A 21,887-nucleotide genomic window follows, 5' to 3' on the forward strand; every position below is an offset into this window, starting at 1 on the left:
AACTCAGACTCCATTAAAATTGTGATACAAATTTACTGTAGGAAATGGAAAATAAATGTAAATCATATCTCCAGTAACCCCACCAACCCAAAGACAACTGCCAATACATTTTATTACAACATTAGTTCTTAATCTTTTTAGATCAAAGATCCCTTTGAAAATCTGATGAAAAATGTAGCTCTTCTCCCAGGTAAATAAACATTATATTCTTTGACACAGAATTTTAGCAGCTCATCAATAGATTTCAAGTTAAGAACACTTTATATGTATTATGTTTGTTTTGTATTATACTTTTTGTGATATGCTCTCCCCATTTAACATAAATAGATAATAATTTTCCTATATAATTAAGTTTTCAACAGCATCAGTTTAATGTCAGCATTGCAACTTTAAATTGATAAGGTATAGCTTATAAACCTATCTTGTTAGAAGTTTAATTTTCTCTAATTATGGGCTACTGTATGTATGATATGCTCATTTCTGGTATATTAAATACAATGAATTATCTTAAAGAGATCAAATATGACAGTTATCAAATGTACCTGGTTGCTCAAATTTCACTACCTGAGAGCTAGACAAAACAAATTCATAAAACAAAACATTCTTCCAGATACAGGTCATTGTATTAAGTAAGAAAAGCTAAAATTATACACTCCTCATTATTATTTTAATATGCATTTCCTAGACAGTCAATTAATATTTGACATAAACGTTCATTTTTGTTTTTTCAGAAAAATCAACTAAGCAATATGAAAATTTTCTGGGTACTAAAAGTAAATAGGGATCACACAAAAACTTACACATGAATGTTCATAGCATATTTTGTTATGTATTCTAATATAATTCACATTAGCCAAAAAGGGGAAACAACCTAAATGTCTATGAATGATTAACCAAACTGTGGTATATATCCAGGCATGCTACAATATGGTAAATCTTGAAAACATTAGGCTACATGAAAGAAGCCAGGTCAAAAGGCCACATACTGTATGATTCCATTTCTATGAATTAGCCAGCAAAGGTGCATGTATAAAGACAGTGAGCAGAGTACTGGATGCTAAGGGCTGGGGATAAAGGAAGATCTGAGTTGACTGCTGAATGGGTACAGCATTGCCTCTTCTTTTGGTAGGCAGAGGGTAGTTCTGGAACTAGCTAGTGTTGATGGCTGTATAACACAGAAGGTATAAACCACTGAACTGTATGCTTTCAAAGGATGAATTTTATGATGTTTGAATTTTATGATATTAGGTTGGTGCAAACACAATTGCAGTTTAAAAGGTTAAATTGCAAAAACCGCAATTACTTTTGCACCAACCTAATATATCTCAATAAAGCTCTTTAAAAAAAGAGAGTAAGTATAGAATAGCATGTTCATGTTAGTGGTTTACTTCCAAGGAAATATAATACATTGAATGCACTTAAAAGTAAATTTGCATAAAATATTATTACATAAATTCTTTTATGATTATGAAGATATTTTAGATCTTGTTTGACCTCAGGATTATAGAAACAAAAGTTATTTTCTGATGTTTTCTGAATCCAACATTCCACATTCTACCCAGATAAATACTACTGTATGAGATAAAGCAACATATGCTGACAAAGTCAGCCAACTAATATGTTTGATCTCAGACAACTCATTAAACTTTACTGTGCCTCAGTTTCCTCATCTGCAAAATGAAGATAATAAAATATCTCTTTCATGAGGCTACTGGAGAATTAACTGAATTAATATATATGGAAAGCATGTTGAATAGTATCTGGTACATAATAAATACTATATAAATCTTGGCTAATATTTACAACATAGAAAAAAGTTCACAAATCCACAAGGGAAGATGTACCAGTATCTCAATTACTTTTAAATTATTATTTTGTGACTTTCATGTGCATTTGCAAAACCCATTAACCGGAAGAGCCACAGCTATTGTGTGCCTTATAGCATTTGGTAAAATATTGAACTAATATGCTAATACAGAAATAAAAGATCTGGAAAAGGAATAGATTTCTTTAGAAAAGGTCACATAAGCTCAAGAAGACCAGTGTCTCTTTGATGACTGGGAGATATAGTTGGTCTTCTTTAGACTGGAATTCTTACCTTTAAAGAATTTGGCTGATTTTTTTGGTTTGACCCTTGACCGACAAACCAAGAAAGTGTCTTGTGACTGACTCAGTAGTTCTCCAAACACAAGTACAAACAAGAACTACTGGTTTTACATGAGTATGAAGCAAGTTTAATGTAGAAAAAAGTTAACATTTGTGTTACAACGTTTTAAATCTTTGCATGAATAGAGTTTCTAAATAAATTACCTTCCAAGCTTAAATAATTTTAGTCTATTCAATCTCCTATGAAAGAGCCTAAGAATCAAATCACAACTAAAGGGTTGAACTTTTTTGTATTTTAGTTCAAAAACAACAGATCTGATGTAATTCAAGATATAGCATCTTTTAAAAGTGATCCTTCTTCTTCTTGCCACACTAAGTGTCAAAAGGAGGTTTATTCCAAATTTGATGGGAAGTTCTAACACCACACGTGAATGGCTGTGGCTCACACTGAGGTAACCAGTAGATGCGTGAGGCATCCATTTTTTGTATTGCTACGTTACTCGGTTGAGCGAAGACAGTTTTCTGGATTTACTTAGTGTTTTTCATAAACAAAACTTTGCATAAGCAAACACGAAATTTGTGTTATGGTCAAATGGTTCCCTAATATATCAATTGGGACAAATTCAATTTTTCAAAATAAGCATTACAGGCAGAGCAGAACTGACTTTGGAAGACAATATTGGAAAGGGTCATAGTCACATTTTATCCAAATAAAGCAGTTTTGGGAAAGAACTGAAAAAAAAAGAAATTATGGGTCCCCCAAAACAGTTACAGTGTGGGTATCTTGCATATTTATGCTACACTTTATTGAAAAGGAGAAAAGCAGAGATCGCTCAGATGATACCAGACATTCAGTATACAACTTAAAATAAAAGTTGAAGATACTCACATTAACTAAAGAGCAAACCAGAAGGCAAAATTGTATGTCTACTATGCTCACAATTATACAAATAAAAAGCCTAGAAAAAGAAACTGGAAGTGAAAAATAAAAATGTTAACAGTGACTGACTTGGGTGATAGGGTTATGAGTGGGTTTTTCTAATCCAAATATTCAATTGTAAGAACTGTTTAAAATGAACACAAATTTTTATGTTGTACAAAAATTCTACCCTAATCATTTTCAGTAATTAAAAATGACCATGGTAGAAAGGTCCTGATAAAGCTACATTAATTATACACAAGCACAATAATAACATGAAACATTACAGACTTGAAATAGAATTTTTGCACCTACGTTTTAGCTTTAACGTTAATTCTTTCTAATATTCATGTCCTGGTGTGTCCAATGCTCTTTATAAGAACAAAAATTTCCCTCTCTTATAACTTCAAAAACTTAAAACTTCAAAAACTTAAAAAAATATTTCCTCTCTTGTAACTTAACTAATTTCTGCTCAGAGGGAATGTGGTACAATAAAGGATTCACGGAACTAAAGCCTTTCTCCTTATTTTGGAAAGAGGTCTGCCAGGCTGGCTGACTGAGCCTCCTGTTCGGTAAGGTGTGTGATAGTGCTTTGCATACTATTAAAATCATATCAATGTAACCTACTGAAGTTACTGTAGGGGAGGAAGATTTAGAAGCACTTTGCATAAATGTTACTTAATAGTTAATACTGTATTAAAAACATGTCACAACAAAAGGACCAGTTAATTACTATGTGAGAATGATAAAACTTAGTATTCGTCTTAACTTGCTTCCCATGTTTTTTAATCAGTGCCATTCCTAATGATTAAATTACATGCCTAAATGAGAATGGTAAATTATACATCCTGGTTAACCTTGCCCTTTGCAAGTCATTCAAAACTGTCTTGTCCTTTTTTTTAATGAATGAAGGTTTTATTTAGATATCACACCAAGCAGGGTATCCTATTTATAGCCAAACATCTAACAATCTGTCTTGTCTTTTAAAAAATGTTTTTTATACTAACCAATGCACTATAAACTTAACCAAGTGAACATTCTATTAATGAAATTCTTGGGGGAAAAAACCATACATGACACTGATCCATCTTTCCTAAAGTTTGAGTTTCAGAAATTTCACGACCGCCATCCCTCCAAACAAAGCTGGCCATCTACAGCTGAAGATTTTGCATCCACAAATTCAACCAACCTCAGATGCAAAATATTCAGGGGGAAAAAATATTACGTTGTTGCTGACGAGTACTACTATGTAGTTAGGCCTATGATAGTTGCGTCTATACTGAACATGTACAGACCTTTTTCTTGTCATTATTCCCTAATAAATACAGATAACAACTACTTACATAGCATTTACATTGTATTAGGTATTATACATAATCTAGAATTGATTTAAAGTATGCAGGAGAATGCACAGGCTTATGTAAGGGGCTTGTATATCCCCACATTTTGGTATCTGAGTGGAGTCCTGGAACCAATCCCCTGCGTATACTGAGGGACGACTATAGTTCCTCAAAGTTATTTAAACAGGTTTTAAAAAATCAGTGAATATGTTAGAGATGCTCTTGATAAGAGTCAATTCAATAAAATACAGTAGCCCCCTCTTATCCGTACTTTCACTTTCTGCAATTTCAGTTACTTGTGGTCACCGTATTCTGACAATATTAAATGGAAAATTCCAGAAATAAACAATTCATAAGTTTTAAATTTTGAGCCATTCTGAGTAGTGTGATGAAATGTCATGCCATCCCGGATGTGACCCATCCCTTTATCCAGTGTATCCACTCTGTGTACACTACCCGCCCACTAGTCATTTACTACCCTTCTCAGGTGTGAGATCGACTATCGAGGTACCACAGTGCTTGTGTTCAAGCACCCCTTGTTGTACTTAACAATGGCCCCAAAGCACAAGAGTAGTGATGCTGGCAATTCAGAGATGCCATAGAGAAGCTGCCATAGAGAAGCCATCAAGTGCTTGTTAAGAATCATCAGAGCAACAGTAGCCTAATGTCACAATACCTACATCACTCCCCTCACTTCATCTCAAGAAGGATGAGTACAGTACAGTAAGGTATTTTGAGATCACATTCACATAACTTTTATTACAGCATATTGTTTATAATTATTCTATTTTATTATTAGCTATTGTTGTTAGTCTCTTATTGTGCCTAATTTATAAATTAAACTTTATCATAGGTATGTAGTATATAAAGGGTTCAGTATCCATGGTTTCAGGCATCCAATGGGGGTTTGGAACATAACCCCTGTGGGTAAGGAGAGGCCACTGTATGGCATAATTAAGAGTGAGTTCTTAACAGATTCAAAGCTCAAAAAGTACATTCCTGATACTGGTAACAAAAAAATATTTAATTCACAATTTATAACACCACACAGGCAAACTAGTTTTGTGGCTGCTTGTACCCTCTGACTTTTAAAGAGTTTATGTACAAGAAACTAGTAATGATTGCATCTGGGGAGAGCAGCTGGCAGTGTGGATGGCAGGGGTTGGAGGGATCTTAACTTTTATTAAATAACTTTTATTACGTAAGAGTGTTATTGTTTAAAGTTAAATTGGCTTTAAGAAATTATTCATGCTCTCCCCAAAGATTAGACTGTTAATATTGGGGTATACTTCCGACACATTTCTATAGACTAACATACTTCTCTTTTCCAAAATTGGGATCATTGTGTATTTTATAACCTATTGTATTCTGAGCGTTTCCCATGTTATAAAGTGTGCTGCTGAAGCTTGATAAGTAATAAAAAGTGTTCATCTGTGGATATAAAAAAAAAAAAGAGTTTATGTAGCTATATATATGTTATTTACTGAAAACATTTTCTAACAAATGATGTCAATTCCTACCCTTGAGCCCATTTCTCCTTGTGTTGATCCCCATTAGTTAGCAGACACCCTCACCAAGAAACATCCACGTTTTAGTCATTGCTACAACTTGCTGGCAGACTAATGACAACAGTGAGCTGTGGGTGCCCAGTATAAAAAATTCCTCTAGATGAGGATTTGATCAATTCGGATATAGATTCTAGGTGCCTACGTTTTTTGTGAATGTCCTTTTCTTTTTATACAGTATTCCAACTATAAGTTGCTGTCAGTGAATAATGATTAGAAACTTAAAAAAAGTTTTTTCTCATAACATTAAACAAGGCTAAACATTTGAAAGCGGAAAAGTAACAAACCACATACATGGTCTAGGCTATGAGAATAAAAAAGTACAAGTATGAGAATAAAAAAACAGGTCACAAGTAATATAATGATCTAAAACAAATGGAAAACCAAATTTCTACCTGATTTAACACCGTAATACGTAAGTAAAGCTTCTGATGAAGATCTATAAGAAAATCATTCCCCTACTGATTCTAACTAAAGAACATAATGTATGTCAGACAGACTAGATTTATCGGGGTGATCACTTTGTAAGATATATAAATGTCTAGTTACTACGTTGTACACTGAAACTAATATATTATGTCAACTGTAACTGAAAAATAAATTTTAAAAAAGAACACAAATCTGTGAAGTGTCAATCATAATTTAAGGTTTATCATTTAATGAAATATGTTCTGATTTATACAACAAACTTAGTAAGTTACTGAAGTTTATCTTTATTTACCAAACCAAAACTGATGATAAAAACTTTTTTGGTTTGAGAATGTGGCCTGAAAATAAGCCAAATTATACCTATTTGATTGGCAATGAGTTCCTGCAAAAGCAAAGAAATTCTTTCCATTTTAAACTATTCATGTTATATAAAAATTACCAAATATTAAAATTAGAGCTCCTGTTAATCAATGCGTTATTTTAGATGGACTAACCAATACTTTTAACCAAATATTTCAAAGATTTTAAACTTTAACAGACAAGTAGAGAAAAACAAAGTTTTCACATGTATAAAATCTACGGTAGATGGTCTTGTGCAAGTATGTAGATTCTGGAGTTAGTTCACGTGAGTTCAATCTAAATTCTGCTGTTGACTAGCTTTGTAACCCCAATGAAATTATTCTACCTCTTTAACCCTACTTCCCTCATCTATGGTAGACATTATAAGCACTTGATAAGATTTACAGTTATTTATATTTGTACAATTAGCACAAATATGACCACATCTTCAGCAATCTTTATGGCTTCAATAGGAAAGAAAGAAGGTAATATTCTAGGCATTTCCATTAAACAACTTCTCATACCTAATTCTGATTTTTTCCCTATACATATGCACACACTCAAATACTTTTTCTGGTAAAAAAGCATTACTCATTACCCAAATTCATATGTTGAAATCCTAACCCCCAATGTGAGGGTATTAGGAGGTGGGGCCTTTGGAAGGTACTTAGGTCAGGAAGATGGAGTCCTCATGAGGGGAGTCAGTGCTCTTATAAAAGAGACCCAGCCGCGCTCCCCAGCCCCTCCCACCAAGTGAGGACAGAAAGAGAAGTTGTCAGTGTGTGACCTGGAAAAGGCTCTGACCAGAATCTGACCAAACTGGCCAAACTTGGATCTCTGACTTCTGGCCTCTAGAATTACGAGAGAATAAATTTCTGTTTAAGCCATCCTGTCTATGGCATTTTGTTATGGCAGTCCAAGCTAATGCAGGTATATTTTCAATGTTAAATACATAACGGAAAATGATTCTAAGTTTTTATTTTGCTAAGTTCATCAGGCCCATACAAATTCATGGTTGTGCACAGTATTCAAAGGCTGCAAGGTATGTCAGAATAAGTTATGGTTAGACAGACATTACATTCCTGCCTACAGTGTAATTTCTTTTTCTTATTTTTCAAAAAGCTGCTTGGAACAGTTCTAGTTAGTTAACCATGGTGAGACAGACATTACACTCATGTCTACAATATGTTGTAAGTCATAACTTAAGGATTCTTACCTTTTGTATCTGCCTGAAACTGTTCTAGATGGCTCCTGTAAAGTAAAAATAATGACACATCAGTTTGGGCGTGTATGCAAGCATACAATTCCAGATTATATAAAACAGTTGGTAGAGAATGTCTAATTTCGAAAGAAACTAATTTGGAACACTTAACCATTACTTCTAAAAATTCACATTGCTGATCAAACAAAACAAAACCCCACATCTGATTTGTCAGACGAAACCAATCACTTTTTTTAAATTATATTTTTAATTTGGAAGTATTTTAAAAGCTCAGAAAATGGACAAAAGGACCATCATTCATCAACCATCAGCTTCAAATATTTTTAAAGTCAATGAACACTGAAAAAATGCATGATTATAATCCCTTCCCGTCTGTTTTATGCCTTCAATTTTAAAAAAAGATCCAATTCACCACATATATAATTATTACTTATTTTTAAAGACAGCTGAAAATTTAAAATGGGAGTATTTTTCATGCTGATTCTAAACTACCAAAAAAAAAAGACTGCTAAAAAGTTAACATTAACCATTGAGGTGAAAAAATTATTTCCCTGCAACTAACTGGACAGCCATTTCTCTGTTCAGTCTTTTAACAGCCCAGGTCTTTGGAGGTCTTTTAACCTCCAAATATGAGGTGTGATCAAAAACTACTGTGAGCGTTCAAATTTTTAAAAATTTATTACAGTAGAAGACATATTGCCATTAATCCCCCTCAAAATACTTCCGCTCACTTAGAACACCTCCCATTGTTCCGTCCACTTTCTAAAGCAGTTCTGGAAGTCCTCTTTCGTGAGTGTCATTAGTTGTGTTATGGTGGCTGCCTCAATGTCCTGAAGCAATTCAAAACATTTACCTTTCATGGTCATTTCATTTTGACTTTGGGGAAGAGCCAGAAGTCTCACAGTGCCAGATCCAGTGAATAAGGTGGATGAGGACACATCATCATGCTTTTATTTGACAGAAATTGCCATATACCAGAAGCGATATGTGACATGGAGCCTTTCATTATGATCAAGAAATACGCTGAATGCTGCTGCCGAGTGCCATCAAACTGAAAAGCAGGGACCTTCAATACGGGAAGGAATGCATCAAACCTTAGTAACAGTGTGTGACAAGTTTCAACTTGTTTGGTGCAGTCAGTCAGGTGTGAGCTAGGGTTAGAGAAGGTGTGTTTTATAACGTGCCGTAAATCATGGATCACGAACAACACATTAACATGAAATTGGCAAACGGTTTCACCTCCATCATGACAATGCTCCGTGTCACACATCACTTCTGGTTTGGCAATATCTGTCAAATAAAAACATTACAGTGTGTCCTCGTCCACCTTGTTCACTGGATCTGCACTGTGTGACTTCTGGCTCTTCCACAAAGTCAAAATGATTCAGGACATCGAGGCAGCCACGACAGTGCAACTAAAGACACTCATGAAAGAGGACTTCCAGAACTGCTTAAGGAAGTGGCAAAAATGATGAGATAATAAGGATGTTCGAAGGGAGGGGGAGTATTTTCAGGAGGATTAATGGCAAAGTGTATTTTAATATTTTTTTATTTAAAAATTCACTGTATTGTTTGATCACACCTTGTATTTTTACAGTTTCATTTTAATAAAACTGGTCAAAATTAAACGGTGAGTCTTTTAAAAAATGACCATAACTCTTTTTTCTAGTTACTCACTAAACATCTCCAAGAGAGATCCTACAATTAAGGAATTTCTGATATGGTTAAAATCAGAGAATAAGCTTCCTTTAGAAGATGACCAGATTCCAAATTGAAAAGCAACTACTGACTGCACAGGAGCATTAAGGACACATCAAAGTGGGGAAACAGTACAGCAAACCATACAGTTAAGAGAAAGATCCAAGTTCCAACCCCAAAGGCTACTCTGCGGCTGTGGGATCATAGGTAAATTATTTAACTTTTATCAGTCTCAGTTTCCTCATCGCTAAAACAGGAATAACAACAATGTCTATTTTATTGGGTTGCTTTGGAGATTAAGTGAGTAAAACAATAGCACAACTCCTTTGAAATTAACCAACTGCAGGAAGTCACCAGGTGACAGGATATCAAAATATCCACGTGTGTGGGCTTGACCCCTCAGCAGGATTACCTCTGGGGAAGCCATGCTTTGACAGTTGGTTCAAAGACATTTTAACCCTCCCTGGGCATCAGCTGTTCTTACAGCAGGGACAAAAGCCTAGCAAGTAAACTTTAGAGAGTTTCTTATCTGGCTGTCATTAAAATGGTGCCCCTAAAGATGAGGCCAATGAATCTTTTGTACTTTGTATACCAAACGTGCAAAACAGATCTCCTATTTATAAAAATATGAAATCTCTAATGAATAGCAACAAAGAACATACTTTATAAAATCTAGTTGGTGAATTATTTTTGAAAGCATAATAACTAGATGAAAATGATTAATTACTGGTCACTTAGATACGTAAAGCAGATTTTTTATCTATATTTCTTATTCAAGATATGCCCAGTTCTCTCTTTTTGGCAAGGGTATAGAGATCACTTTAAACTCCATCTGTAACTGTCGATTTTGAAAACGCATGGGAAGCAGGTAACCACCCCTTAGATTTGATGTTTCTACACATTAAAACAAAATTCTATACAAATATACACTCTACCTTACATTTGTTAACTAGAAGCCTCTATAATTCTGTGGCCACAAAGATTTCCAAACAAAAAATGAAAAATTAATAATTATCGTAACTGTTAAAGTTAGCAATTCAATTCTAAATGTTGGGGGAAAAGGAAAAATGCCAGTTATCACTGAAACTGCTTATAAAAAACCCAACTGCTAAGACTGATACTGGTTTTAAAAGTTTCAAAGACTATGTAATTAGACCTTCCAATAACTCCAAAGTCTGTTATACAACTGATATTAAATATACTTTTCCTGAAATAATCTTCCTTGCAATGATGGTTTATATTACTAAAGGGAGGGGTAAAGACCGATGTAGAGCTTAGAAAATGTTGGCAGAGCACAAACTGTTTTGTATAAGTTTAAACAAAACATTCTGCTGTACGTAAGCTGAGAATGGTCAAGAAGGAAATCCCATGAGCATTGTCTTTATAGGTATACTGGCTGACCAGAACTTGCCAAGTATAAACAAATATAAAAGCATATATGATGCAAGATCAGACAAATACAGACCCAACAGAATACAGCAAAACAGTAGTTAAGTTATTCAAATAAACTAATTAGCAACAAAACCATAGCCAGCCCTCAGTAAAATTACGACATGCAATGCTAACTGGCCCTCAAGACTAGGTTAAAATATCTACACTACACTGGTGTACACAACACAGCAAGATAGATTGAAGGTGAGGGTACAACAAAATATCTAAGTATAATTGATAAAATAACTAAGAAAATACAAAATAAAACAAGAACTTTATCAAATTAACAAAAATTTAAAAAGGCAAAACTCATCATTTCCCTTCCTTTCCTGAACGATTCTGTCCTAAAGCCATTAGGTGGAACAGAGCAAGGTGGGAGGGAAACACAGTGGCCTGAGCGGGGTACGGGAACACTACATGAAGAAGAGTGCTTGGCACAGAGCATCAGAGTCCACACGTACTGAGCAGATGTCCATACAGCAGGCAGGACGTGCCTGGCCTGAGAAATCAGAGACTGAGCAGAGTAAGGAGTGTGTCTACAAAGCAGGAAAGAGACGGCAGTTTACCAGTCCTAAGGTAAGGTCAGAAAGGGAGTCACATAAGGGACATCAATAGCCCCAAGCAGGGGGTGATGGTCATCCATTTAGAAGGGTGCCCCAGAATAGGGTTTCAGATCCCCGGGAGGGTAAAGACAATGCGCCCTCAGAGAGGTGGTCTGGCAAGGGGAATTCACAGCCTGTGCAGAGTACAGAGAACAGCTCCACAGAGGGATGACCAGGGGCATGTGCCAGTGCCCAAACAGGATAGTAGTGTCCACAGAGTGGTAGCCTAGCCTGGCAGTGTCCAAACCTAATCAGGTTGATGAGGGGTCCCCAATAAAGAGCAATCGAGCATGAGGGCTCAGAGTCTGAGCAGGAACAAAGAAAGACCCTCGGGGCAATAGAGGAGCCTGCCCCCGGATGGTGTAAGGAGGGAATCCACAGACGGGAAGTCACACACACGGCAAGCAGGGTAAGGGGGACATCCTGCAGCCTCACAAGGGAGGCCTAAGCCTGCACACAGTAAGGAGTGTTCACACATGGGGGAGCCAACATGGGAAGTCAGAGGGTGGAAGTGTGGGGAAGGTGTGGTTATGGGACACAGGTTACATACATGGGAACTGAACAAATAAGAAAACATGTTAAGGATAACAGGAAATAGCTTTCACTACATCACAAAAAGGAGTTACAAATACCAGAATAAACCCTGTAACATTAATTAGAATTGGAGGTAATGGTATAAATTAGTTTTCGTATCTACATAGATAGATGGATGTACCCAGGTAGATAGGTAGGCAGGCAGCAGATAGGGTGTGTGTGTGTGTGTGTGTGTGTGTGTGTCTACACATACATACACACATATATAGACATGTATTCTGTAGGTCTGCACAGAGAGGAACTAGGAATGGTGCTATCTCAGTAACATGAACCTACCTACAGCCCAGATCCTGGCTTCAAAATACCATTTTCCAGTAAGAGGAATCATGCTTCCTTAGAGAAATGGCTGCTTCCAAGGAAAAGTTAGAGGAGTAAGAAAGTTGAAGATGAGCCTCTATGACATCTTATTATGCCAGAACAAGGAAATGTTACAAGAATGATGAAGATGTGGCAAAAGATATGAAAGCTTTGAGGGGCTCCCACTGGTTAATCTGGGATAATTTAAACATCAAAATAAACAATGACGCTATGGTAGGCAGAATAATGACCATCAGAGACGCCCACATCCTCATCTCTAACACCTTCGCTCACCTTAGGTTACATGGCAAAAAGATATTAAGGTTGCTAATCAATGATCCTAAATTGGGAGATTATCCTGGATTATTTGATGGATCTAATGTAATCATAAGGGTCATTACAAGAGAAAGAGAGAAGCAGAAGAAGGTCAGAGGGAGCTATGACTAAGAAGAAAGGTCAGAATGACATGATGTAATAAGGACTCAACTCACTGTTCCTGGCTCTGCAGGGGGAAAGGGCCCATCAGGCAAAGAACAGGGTAGCTGGTAGGAGCTGGCAAGGAAACCGTTTCTCCCCTAGAGTCTCCAAAAGGAAGCAGCCCTGATTTGAGACTACGGTTTTAGTCGTTGATTTTAGCACAATGAGGCCCATGTACGACTCATGATCAAAACCTACAGTGAATGTTTCAATTAAAAAAAAAATGATTACAGTAAAAGACACATTGCCATTAATCCCTCTCACCATCCTCCCCATTGCTTCAAACACACTTATCCCATCATTCTTGCCACTTTCTGAAGCAGTTCTGGAACTCCTCTTTCGTGAGTGTCTTTAGTTGCGCTGTGTGGCTGCCTCGATGTCCTGAATCAATTCAAGAAGTTTGCCTTTCATGGTCATTTTGACTTTAGAGAAGAGCCAGAAGTCAAATGGTGCCAGATCGGGTGAAGAAAGTGAACGAGGGCACACTGTCATGTTTTTATTTGACAGAAATTGCAGTACCAGAAGCGATGTGCGACATGCAGCCTGTCTGTTGTGATCACAATATAGTGAATGTTGCTGCCGAGTGCCATCCAACGGAAAGGCAGGGATCTTCAACATGGGAAGCGGTGTGTCGAACTTTAGTAACAGTGTGTGACAAGTTTCAACTTGTCCAGTGCTGTCAGTCTTGTGTAAACTACACCAGAGAAGGTTGAGAAAGGGTGTGTTTTAAAGTGTGCCATAAATCATCCTCCATCATGACAATGCTCCACGTCATACATCGCTTCTGGTATATGGCAATTTCTGCCAAATAAAAACATTACGGTGTGTCCTCATCCACCTTATTCACTGGATCTGACCATGAGACTTCTGGCTCTTCCCCAAAGTCAAAATGATTCAGGACATCGAGGCAGCCACGACAGCACAACTAGAAACACTGACAAGAGAGGACTTCCAGAACTGCTTCAGAAAGTGGCAAGAAGATGGGATAAGAGTGTTCAAAATGAGGGGGAGTATTTTGAGGGGGATTAATGACAATTGCCTTTTACTGTAATAAATTTTTTTTTACTTAAACATTCACCATATTGTTTGATCACACCTCATAGGACTTCCAACTTACAGAACTGTTAAGATGATGAATTTGTGTTGTTTTAAGATACCAGGTTTGTGGTAATTTGTCACAGCAGCAATAAAAAACAAATATAGATGGTAACAGGTTATAACCTATCAGATAAACTAGGTCATAGTGACTTGATACAAATATATAGATATAACTAGATATATGATAGATAAGTGGATAGAGACAGAAAGTTTGATGGGGATTAAGAGACCTACATGGTTCAAAGCACTTATCCACAAAATACTTTTTTACGAAGGGGAAGTGAAGCCAGGCAAACACCACCTTAATCACACGACCAAAGTGCTCAGCAACAGAACAAATTAAAACCAAGTGCCTCCTGACAGGGTACGCAATGAGGACATACATCAGTTCTGTAATATTCTTGACTAAGACATATCACCTGAATCTAATTATAAATAAACCTTAGATAACCCAAAGTGAAAGACATATCATAAAATTACTGTCGTATAGTCTTTAAAAGAGTTAAAATTAAGAAAGACTATGGAACTATTCCAGAATGAAAGAAACTAAAGAGATATGGCAACTAATGCAACACACAACTCTGAATTAGACTGTTTTGCTGTAATTTAAAACATGATTGAGAAAATTGGCAAAACTTGAATAAGGTCTAAATGGTAAGAATGTGTCAATTTTAATTTCCTATTTTTAAGAGCTGTGTTGTGGTTATGTAGAAAACACACAGTAAAGTATTGGGTTAACAGGGCATCAGGTTAGCAACTTAAACAATTTAGGGAGGAAAGTTCTCTGTATAGGACTTGCAACTTTTCAGCAAGCTTGAGATTGTTTTTAAAAGATAAATCAATAAATCAAATAAAAAGAGGAACATAAAACTCACAAATGCCCTTTAACAAAACGCCAAAGATTATATAAACTGACAACCCTTTTTCCATAAGTAATTTAGGCAATACGTGTCAGAAATGCTTACAATGCTTTGTTTTTTGGCCCAGTAAGTTTATCTCTGGAAATATGGCCAAAGAAAATAATTCAAACACAAAAATTTTAATCTACACAGATGTTAATTCTAGTATTATTTACAACAGTAAAAAACTTTAACCACTGAGACTTTCCATTAATGGGAAATTTAAGTATTATACACATCAAAGAAGAAAATTCTATCCCACTGAAAATAATACAAAGAGTTTTAAAAAACATGAAAAAATGTTCATGTTGCAACACTTACAAAGAACATTTTGGAAATACCATCAAAATTACAAATGCACATTCCTTTTCACCCAGAAATTCCAGAGCTAGGATTTTATCCTACTGTACACACACATATACGTAACAACATGCTGAAACACCACTACATTATTTGTATTAGAAAAAGATTTTAAGCCTAAATGACCATCAACAGAAATTAGTTAGAAAAATTATGTATATCTATAAAATAGAATACACTGCATTTGCAAAAAGTAATAGGGAAGCTCTTTACATATTTTTACAAAGACTCTCCACAATAAGTGAAAAGAGCAAAAAGGAGCATTTACACTTAAGGAATCCATGTACAGACATATAGATACACACACATAGAAATTTGTTTATGGACTACCTCCGGAAAAAGATGCAAGAAAATAAAAATTACTAGCTGCCTTCCAGGAAGGTAACCACGTAGCTAAGGGAGATTTTTTTTCAACCATACATGCTTTTGTATTTTTTCATTGTTACCCTGTGACTATACGTTTCTTTGGTAATAAATTTAGTTAAAGTTTAAAATTTAATAAATAGTTCATAAAAATACAGAGAGTAAAGAAATAGACCAAACTACATAATTGTCCTTTTCTTTATATTTTTATTATTTTTCCAATTTTCCGCTGATCATGTATATTATTTAATCAGAGAATATATAAAATTTTTATCTAGATTATCTAGAAAACATGGTTATGTGTAAAATCATAGCTAAAAATAAACCTTTTAAAATTATCATTTTTTTAACATTATTATTTGAAAAATGTCAAACAGAAACTTAAAAACATGCTAACCTTTCCCAAAGCATACTGTTTTATCAAATTTATATTTCCATTTGATCCTTCATTTTTAAAGAGTTATTTCACTGAATGACTCAGATTCACAGATAACGCTAAGAAACAAAGTCTTTCTTTCTGTCCTATTAAAAAAGTCTTAAATCAACTAAAGGTGCCAATATTTATTTTTCTCTCTGTTTTCTTTTCTTCTATTTTTTTTTTTTTTTGAAGTTGGACCTGTAAATACATAGCTATCCTACATGAGTAAAAGGCTACATGAATTTAGGCAGTAACTCAGAGAGAGTCAACTATGTAAACAGAGGAGTTCCTGTTCCCACCACAACTTCAATGAGACAATCGGGGACAATAATGGAAGAGTCTTAGCCGCACTTTCATCCTAAGCACATAGCCTGGCAAAACATACACTTGGTTCCAAGGTAAAAAATGAGTCACATCCTAACTGCTAATGTAACAAATAAGTAAATAAAAATGAAAGAAATACAGAGTGACCTTAGAAAGAGATTAGAAAAGCTACAGGAAGGAAGATAAACTGGATTAGGCAAAAATCACCTCACAGAACCCAGACCAGCTGAGGCTGTTCCATATCTGGGTATATATTTGGGAATAAGCCCTGTATTCTAACACAAGGCTCCCCAGCTTTGACTGGGTAAAGGCTTCATTCGACAAAAAGAAATCAGTCCTCTTTCTAAAAGCTGCTGCCTGATGTTATTTGAGTATCCCAGAGTACGCTATCTTCAACTGGAACAGACCCAGATTTAATTTCAACTTTGTCAGACAAAGGATACAAAGACATTTTCCATTCTAAACAGTCATACAGATGCTGCAATATTGCTTGTTAGCTTATTCCGTGTTATTTATAACAGGTACTACTTGTCCTAAGAAGTAGCAACTTGGCTACTTGAACAGGAGAAAAGACAAACCTGCATCATTCAACAATTCTTCATGTCAATATTATCTGCCTCAAAGAGCAGAGGAGAAAGAAGTTTTACATCTGCATTTCCAAACCACTTTAAAATAATTTGCTTCTCTCTGCCAAATGCCTTTTACCATAACCTTGCAAATTAATATACAAGTTTATATTTCATTTTTTTCATCAATAAAATGGGGAGACGAGTGTACTACTTGGAAGCTCCTTTTAAAGTGGTATCTTAATAAAATTCATTTAAAAGTCAAAACTGTAACTCTAAAAAGACAACACTGTAGAGTAAGATCTCAAAATGTCATCAAATGAAGATTAGATTATATCAAGACTATGCCCAAATTACTGTTTATATTAAATGATTCCGCAGTGATTTGCTTTATACGGAGGTATCCAAATACCATCCACTCCCAATTTTATGTGCCACAAGAACTCAAAATAACAGCTAATTAAAACTGAGTTAAATTTTACTTTAAAAAAGTATCTTATAATTACAAAGAATTGTAGATGTATCTGGGAATTCACAATTTTGTGTTTTATTATTATGTTTAAACATCTGACTTTATAGAAACCTGTTGTTCAACTCCTTATTTGCTACGTAATTCTAACGCAAGTATCAACCTAGATCAGAACCTTAAACTTACTGATTCTTACTTTTTTAAAAGCAAAGAGGTAATTATTTTTCTTGGTTGTTTTTACAATTGATACTGTTTATACCTGCTTGTTAGTTAAATAGCAAACATTCACTCATCAGGAAATAAAGACCAAACACTGCTTAAGGCAAAAAAGTATTTGGATGTAAGGAATATCAGTAGTTAAACCCATTGAAAATACTTAAGTGGAACCGATGAGACTTTAAAATGAGACTAGAAAAATTATTAGTAGTAACTTAAAAATTATCATTAAAATGGCTGGTGACATCCTGGTATTTTTTTTTTTAACAAAAAGATGGAAATTATTGGTAATGTTCTAATTCTTTTTTTTAAATATTTGTTTTATTGGGGAAAGGGAACAGGACTTTATTGGGGTACAGTGAGCACTTCCAGGAAGTTTTTTCCCCAAGTCAAGTTGTTGTCCCCCAAATCCCAGTTGTGGAGGGTGCCTCAAGCTGCTGCCCCTTCAGTCTCCGTTGTGGAGGGTGCAGCTCCAGGTCCAGTTGCCATTGCTAGTTGCAGGGGGCGCAGCCCACCATCCCTTGCGGGAGTCGAACCGGCAACCTTGTGGTTGAGAGGACGTGCTCCAAGCAACTGAGCCATCCGGGAGCTCAGGGGCAGCTCAGCTCAAGGTGCCGTGTTCAATCTCAGTTGCAGGGGGCGCTGCCCACCATCCCTTGCGGGACTCGAGGAGTTGAACTGGCAACCTCGTGGTTGAGAGCCCACTGGCCCATGTGGGAATCGAACCAGCAGCCTTCGGAGTTAGGAGCACGGAGCTCCAACCGCCTGAGCCACAGGGCCAGCCCCCATCCTGGTATTTTTAAATGCTCACCTGTAGCAGATAGGAACTGCCTGGATCTAATAAGTTGACAGCTTCATTCTGCATCGTGTTCTGTTGTGTAATTGCATCTTCTCGTTTCCGCTCTTTCTGTCCTGCTTCATCATCTTCATATTCATCTAAGCACTGAAAGAAAGGATAATTACCATTTTATTTCCATATAATATTACTGGAACGTTTTAATAGTATGTGAAGATACATTTGGTATCATTAAAGAAATATTTGTGCTTTCAGAAACTAATTTACACAACAAAGGTGGTTCCTTTCAGCAATGAGTACATTTAATTCCTGTAAATTAAATGATCAGCTTAATGCCCATAGCCACACCCCTGCCAACATATCTTTTTGCAGGAGTTGCTTACAGGTAGGGTTCACTCATTCTTTATCATTCATTCAACAAGTAAACAGATTATGTCTACCTTAAAGCACTTTTGGAGAAAAACAAAAGATACATCACAGACACAGAATTTATAGTCTAGCGGGAAGACATATAGGATAAAGGCCACCATCTAGCTTAGTAGTACATGTGAGTATATACAGGAGTTTTTTCACCTGGAGAGTACATCTTCTTCAAAGACTCTGTAGAAGAGCTTATAATTTCAAGGATGGGTATAACTGGGAACTGCAAAGAACTTCAGATGGTGGGAAGAGCACAGGGAAAAACTTACAGCAAAGGGTGTTTAAAAGGGTGCTAAAAAGCTGAATCAACACCAGCATTACCTATCTCCACTGTTTACATGAAAAAGAAAAAAAGAGAAAAAAACAGAAAGAAACAAAACTCTATCCATTACACCCACTGTCAAATGGGTTACTTATTTCTAACAACTGAACACATTCCCAACCAATACACTGCCCTACAGGGTCCTGTGAGAGACATAAATAAATAACGCCTCTGCAGGCACTCGGCAACCACTAAGACACTGACCAAAGCACAGAATGGCAGGAGAGATGACAGAACTTACAAACTGTATGAAAAGAAAACAAAAGACTGAGGCCACTGTGCAAACCAAGAAGGGTCACCGTAGTGTCTGGAATAGGAGGGTCATAGCAGATAAGTAGCACCTTCAAAGACATACGGTCCACCACGGGGCACATGGAAGAAAGCATCTGTCTGACATGGAGTCTTAAATTAGGATGATGTGGAGAGGAAGTCAAGGGAAAGAACCGAAGGGGTAAGTTCAAGAAACCAGCAGGCCGAGATTCTAGAGAACGTTCAGGGTCCTCTCCTGTCATGAAACTGTGTGTACCGGTGTCAGCTAGCCCTAGTCATGTAACCCTGTGGGAAGTGGGGCTTGGGTAACTGGTACAAGAAAAGTGAGGATACTGTGGTGAGTGCCACTGCTGTGAGTAATAAACTGTCCTTGACTGTGACCCAAGAAACTAGGGTCTTCTGCCAGGATCCATGAAACTACAGAGGACTAACATGTTAGACTGCAGGCAAGAAAAGGTCTCAGACCCTTCACAGTTTTTGACAAAGGTGAGGACTGGAAAGGCAAAAGCTCTGATCGCAAAGAAATATAAATAGTAAGTAGCCTTGAGAAGCCTGTTACTGCATAACACGAAAAGATGTTATAGTGGTACAATTCCCTGTAAATAAAAAATAATCAAAATAGATTTTTAAGGAAAAAACCTGTATACAGCAATTCACAGTACAGATTAATACGGACAAGGACCAAAAGTGGAGAGACTAGTTAAACAACATAGTAGGCAATTTGATCCTATGAAAAATGATATATCCTAGGTAGAAAACAGAATCAAGAAATCTAGTAAAGCGTATCCAAAGTTTACGAAATTAGTCCTGATTAGAAAAAGAATCTCTCACAGGACTTTTTAAAAATTTTTCTCAAACCAATAGAGTTATCACGTTTAATGGTAAAATATCAATGAAATTTAAAGCAAAATACTATTTAAGACATTGATGTCCACTATCAACATGGCTGTTGAAATCACTCTGGAAGGACTGGCTGAAAAAACTAGGTAAGAAAAATAAGAGATTTCAGCATTAGAAAGAAGGCAAAATTCCATCATTTCAGATGATATGATATTGTCAAGAAAATAAACTAAAAATATTTTAGAATTATTAGAGTTCCTTAAGATGGTTTTTCAATTAAGTATGGAAAAATAAATAGCTTCCCAAAGTAAAATCAATAGCCAGTTAGCTTATTTAACAGTAACCATAAAAGTAAACCCAAAACCTTTATTAAAAAGCTATAAAACTTTACTGAGAAATATAAATTAAAACCTATTCTTAAGTTGAGAAAAAATACTTTGATGGTGTCAATGATCTGTAAAACAATTTATAAACTGAATAAAAATGCCAATCGAAATCTTAAGGGAATTTATTTTGGAAAGTAGGGGTGAATCACCTGGACAAATAAATACATAAGACAACCAGAAAAACTACTTTAAAAAAATGTTATGGTAGAGCACTCACTCTAGTTAACATTTAAATGTATAAAACCACAATAATGAAAACTGTATGGCAGAGGTCCTAAAACAGCAAAGAGAATTTTTTAAAAACAAGTCTTCAATTGAGTACTGAGACAAGAGTCAACTATTTAATGTACTACAGGGACTGAGAAGGAAGGGTACAAGACCTAGAAAGAACAAAGAGTAGTCTCAGCTCTAGTCTTTTACTCTGAAAGCAATCACTCCTCATTTCCCAGTACCTGGGCTGCAAAAACCCGACCGTAGGATGGAATGTCAGTGGCATAGGCTAGAATTCTTAACTCAGAGTAGTATAGACAGAAAGTAAACGTTGAGGCAGGTAGCCATGAACCACCCGAGCACTGGGATGTTACTTCTGTTTTCATTTCCTAAGATCCAGGCCTTCAACACGAACCTTCCCTCCTCCTACTCCCTCAATACAAGTAGACTCCTTCATACCAGCACATTAAAAGACGACAAACACACACAAAAATCTCTTCAGTAAATGTTTTATAAATGAATGAATGAGTTGCCAAGATGAGACAAATCAGGGAGACAGACTGTTGCACGCCAAGTTAAAATCGAATGCTCTTTTCCATGGCAACACCATTAGCCACTGACCTGGGATCTTTTCATCAAACATACTACCTCTGTTGAGTGTGTGCGCATCTTACATTCCAGCAAGTGTTTAGAATACGGATTACTTGATGAATCACAACTTCCCTTCTAAGTTCTTCCAGCAACCAGTACAGTTCTTTTAACAAGCATCCTCCAAATTCTACAAGCTATCGTACGTAACTGTGATAAACACACGCAGATAAACAATTTGGTAGAAACGGTGAGAAATGAGAAAAAAATGAAAGCAAAAAAGAACTGAGTTAATGGACAAAGGTGAGTAAAGATATTTTCTA

General features: G+C 36.0%; 1 protein-coding gene across 1 annotated transcript in view; it reads right to left on the reverse strand.

Moving 5' to 3' along the window:
• Positions 1-21,887, reverse strand: part of PAWR (pro-apoptotic WT1 regulator) — a 100,478-nt gene that overhangs the window by 14,195 nt on the left and 64,396 nt on the right. The window contains exons 2-3 of the mRNA XM_081058841.1: positions 18,544-18,675; positions 7,915-7,949 (exon numbers count right to left, since the gene is read on the reverse strand). Of these exons, the coding sequence (XP_080914967.1) occupies positions 7,915-7,949; positions 18,544-18,675 (167 nt within the window). The remainder of the gene's footprint in view (positions 1-7,914; positions 7,950-18,543; positions 18,676-21,887) is intronic.

The sequence above is a fragment of the Rhinolophus hipposideros genome, assembly GCF_964194185.1.
Source record: "Rhinolophus hipposideros genome assembly, chromosome: 9".
Taxonomy (NCBI): domain Eukaryota; kingdom Metazoa; phylum Chordata; class Mammalia; order Chiroptera; family Rhinolophidae; genus Rhinolophus; species Rhinolophus hipposideros.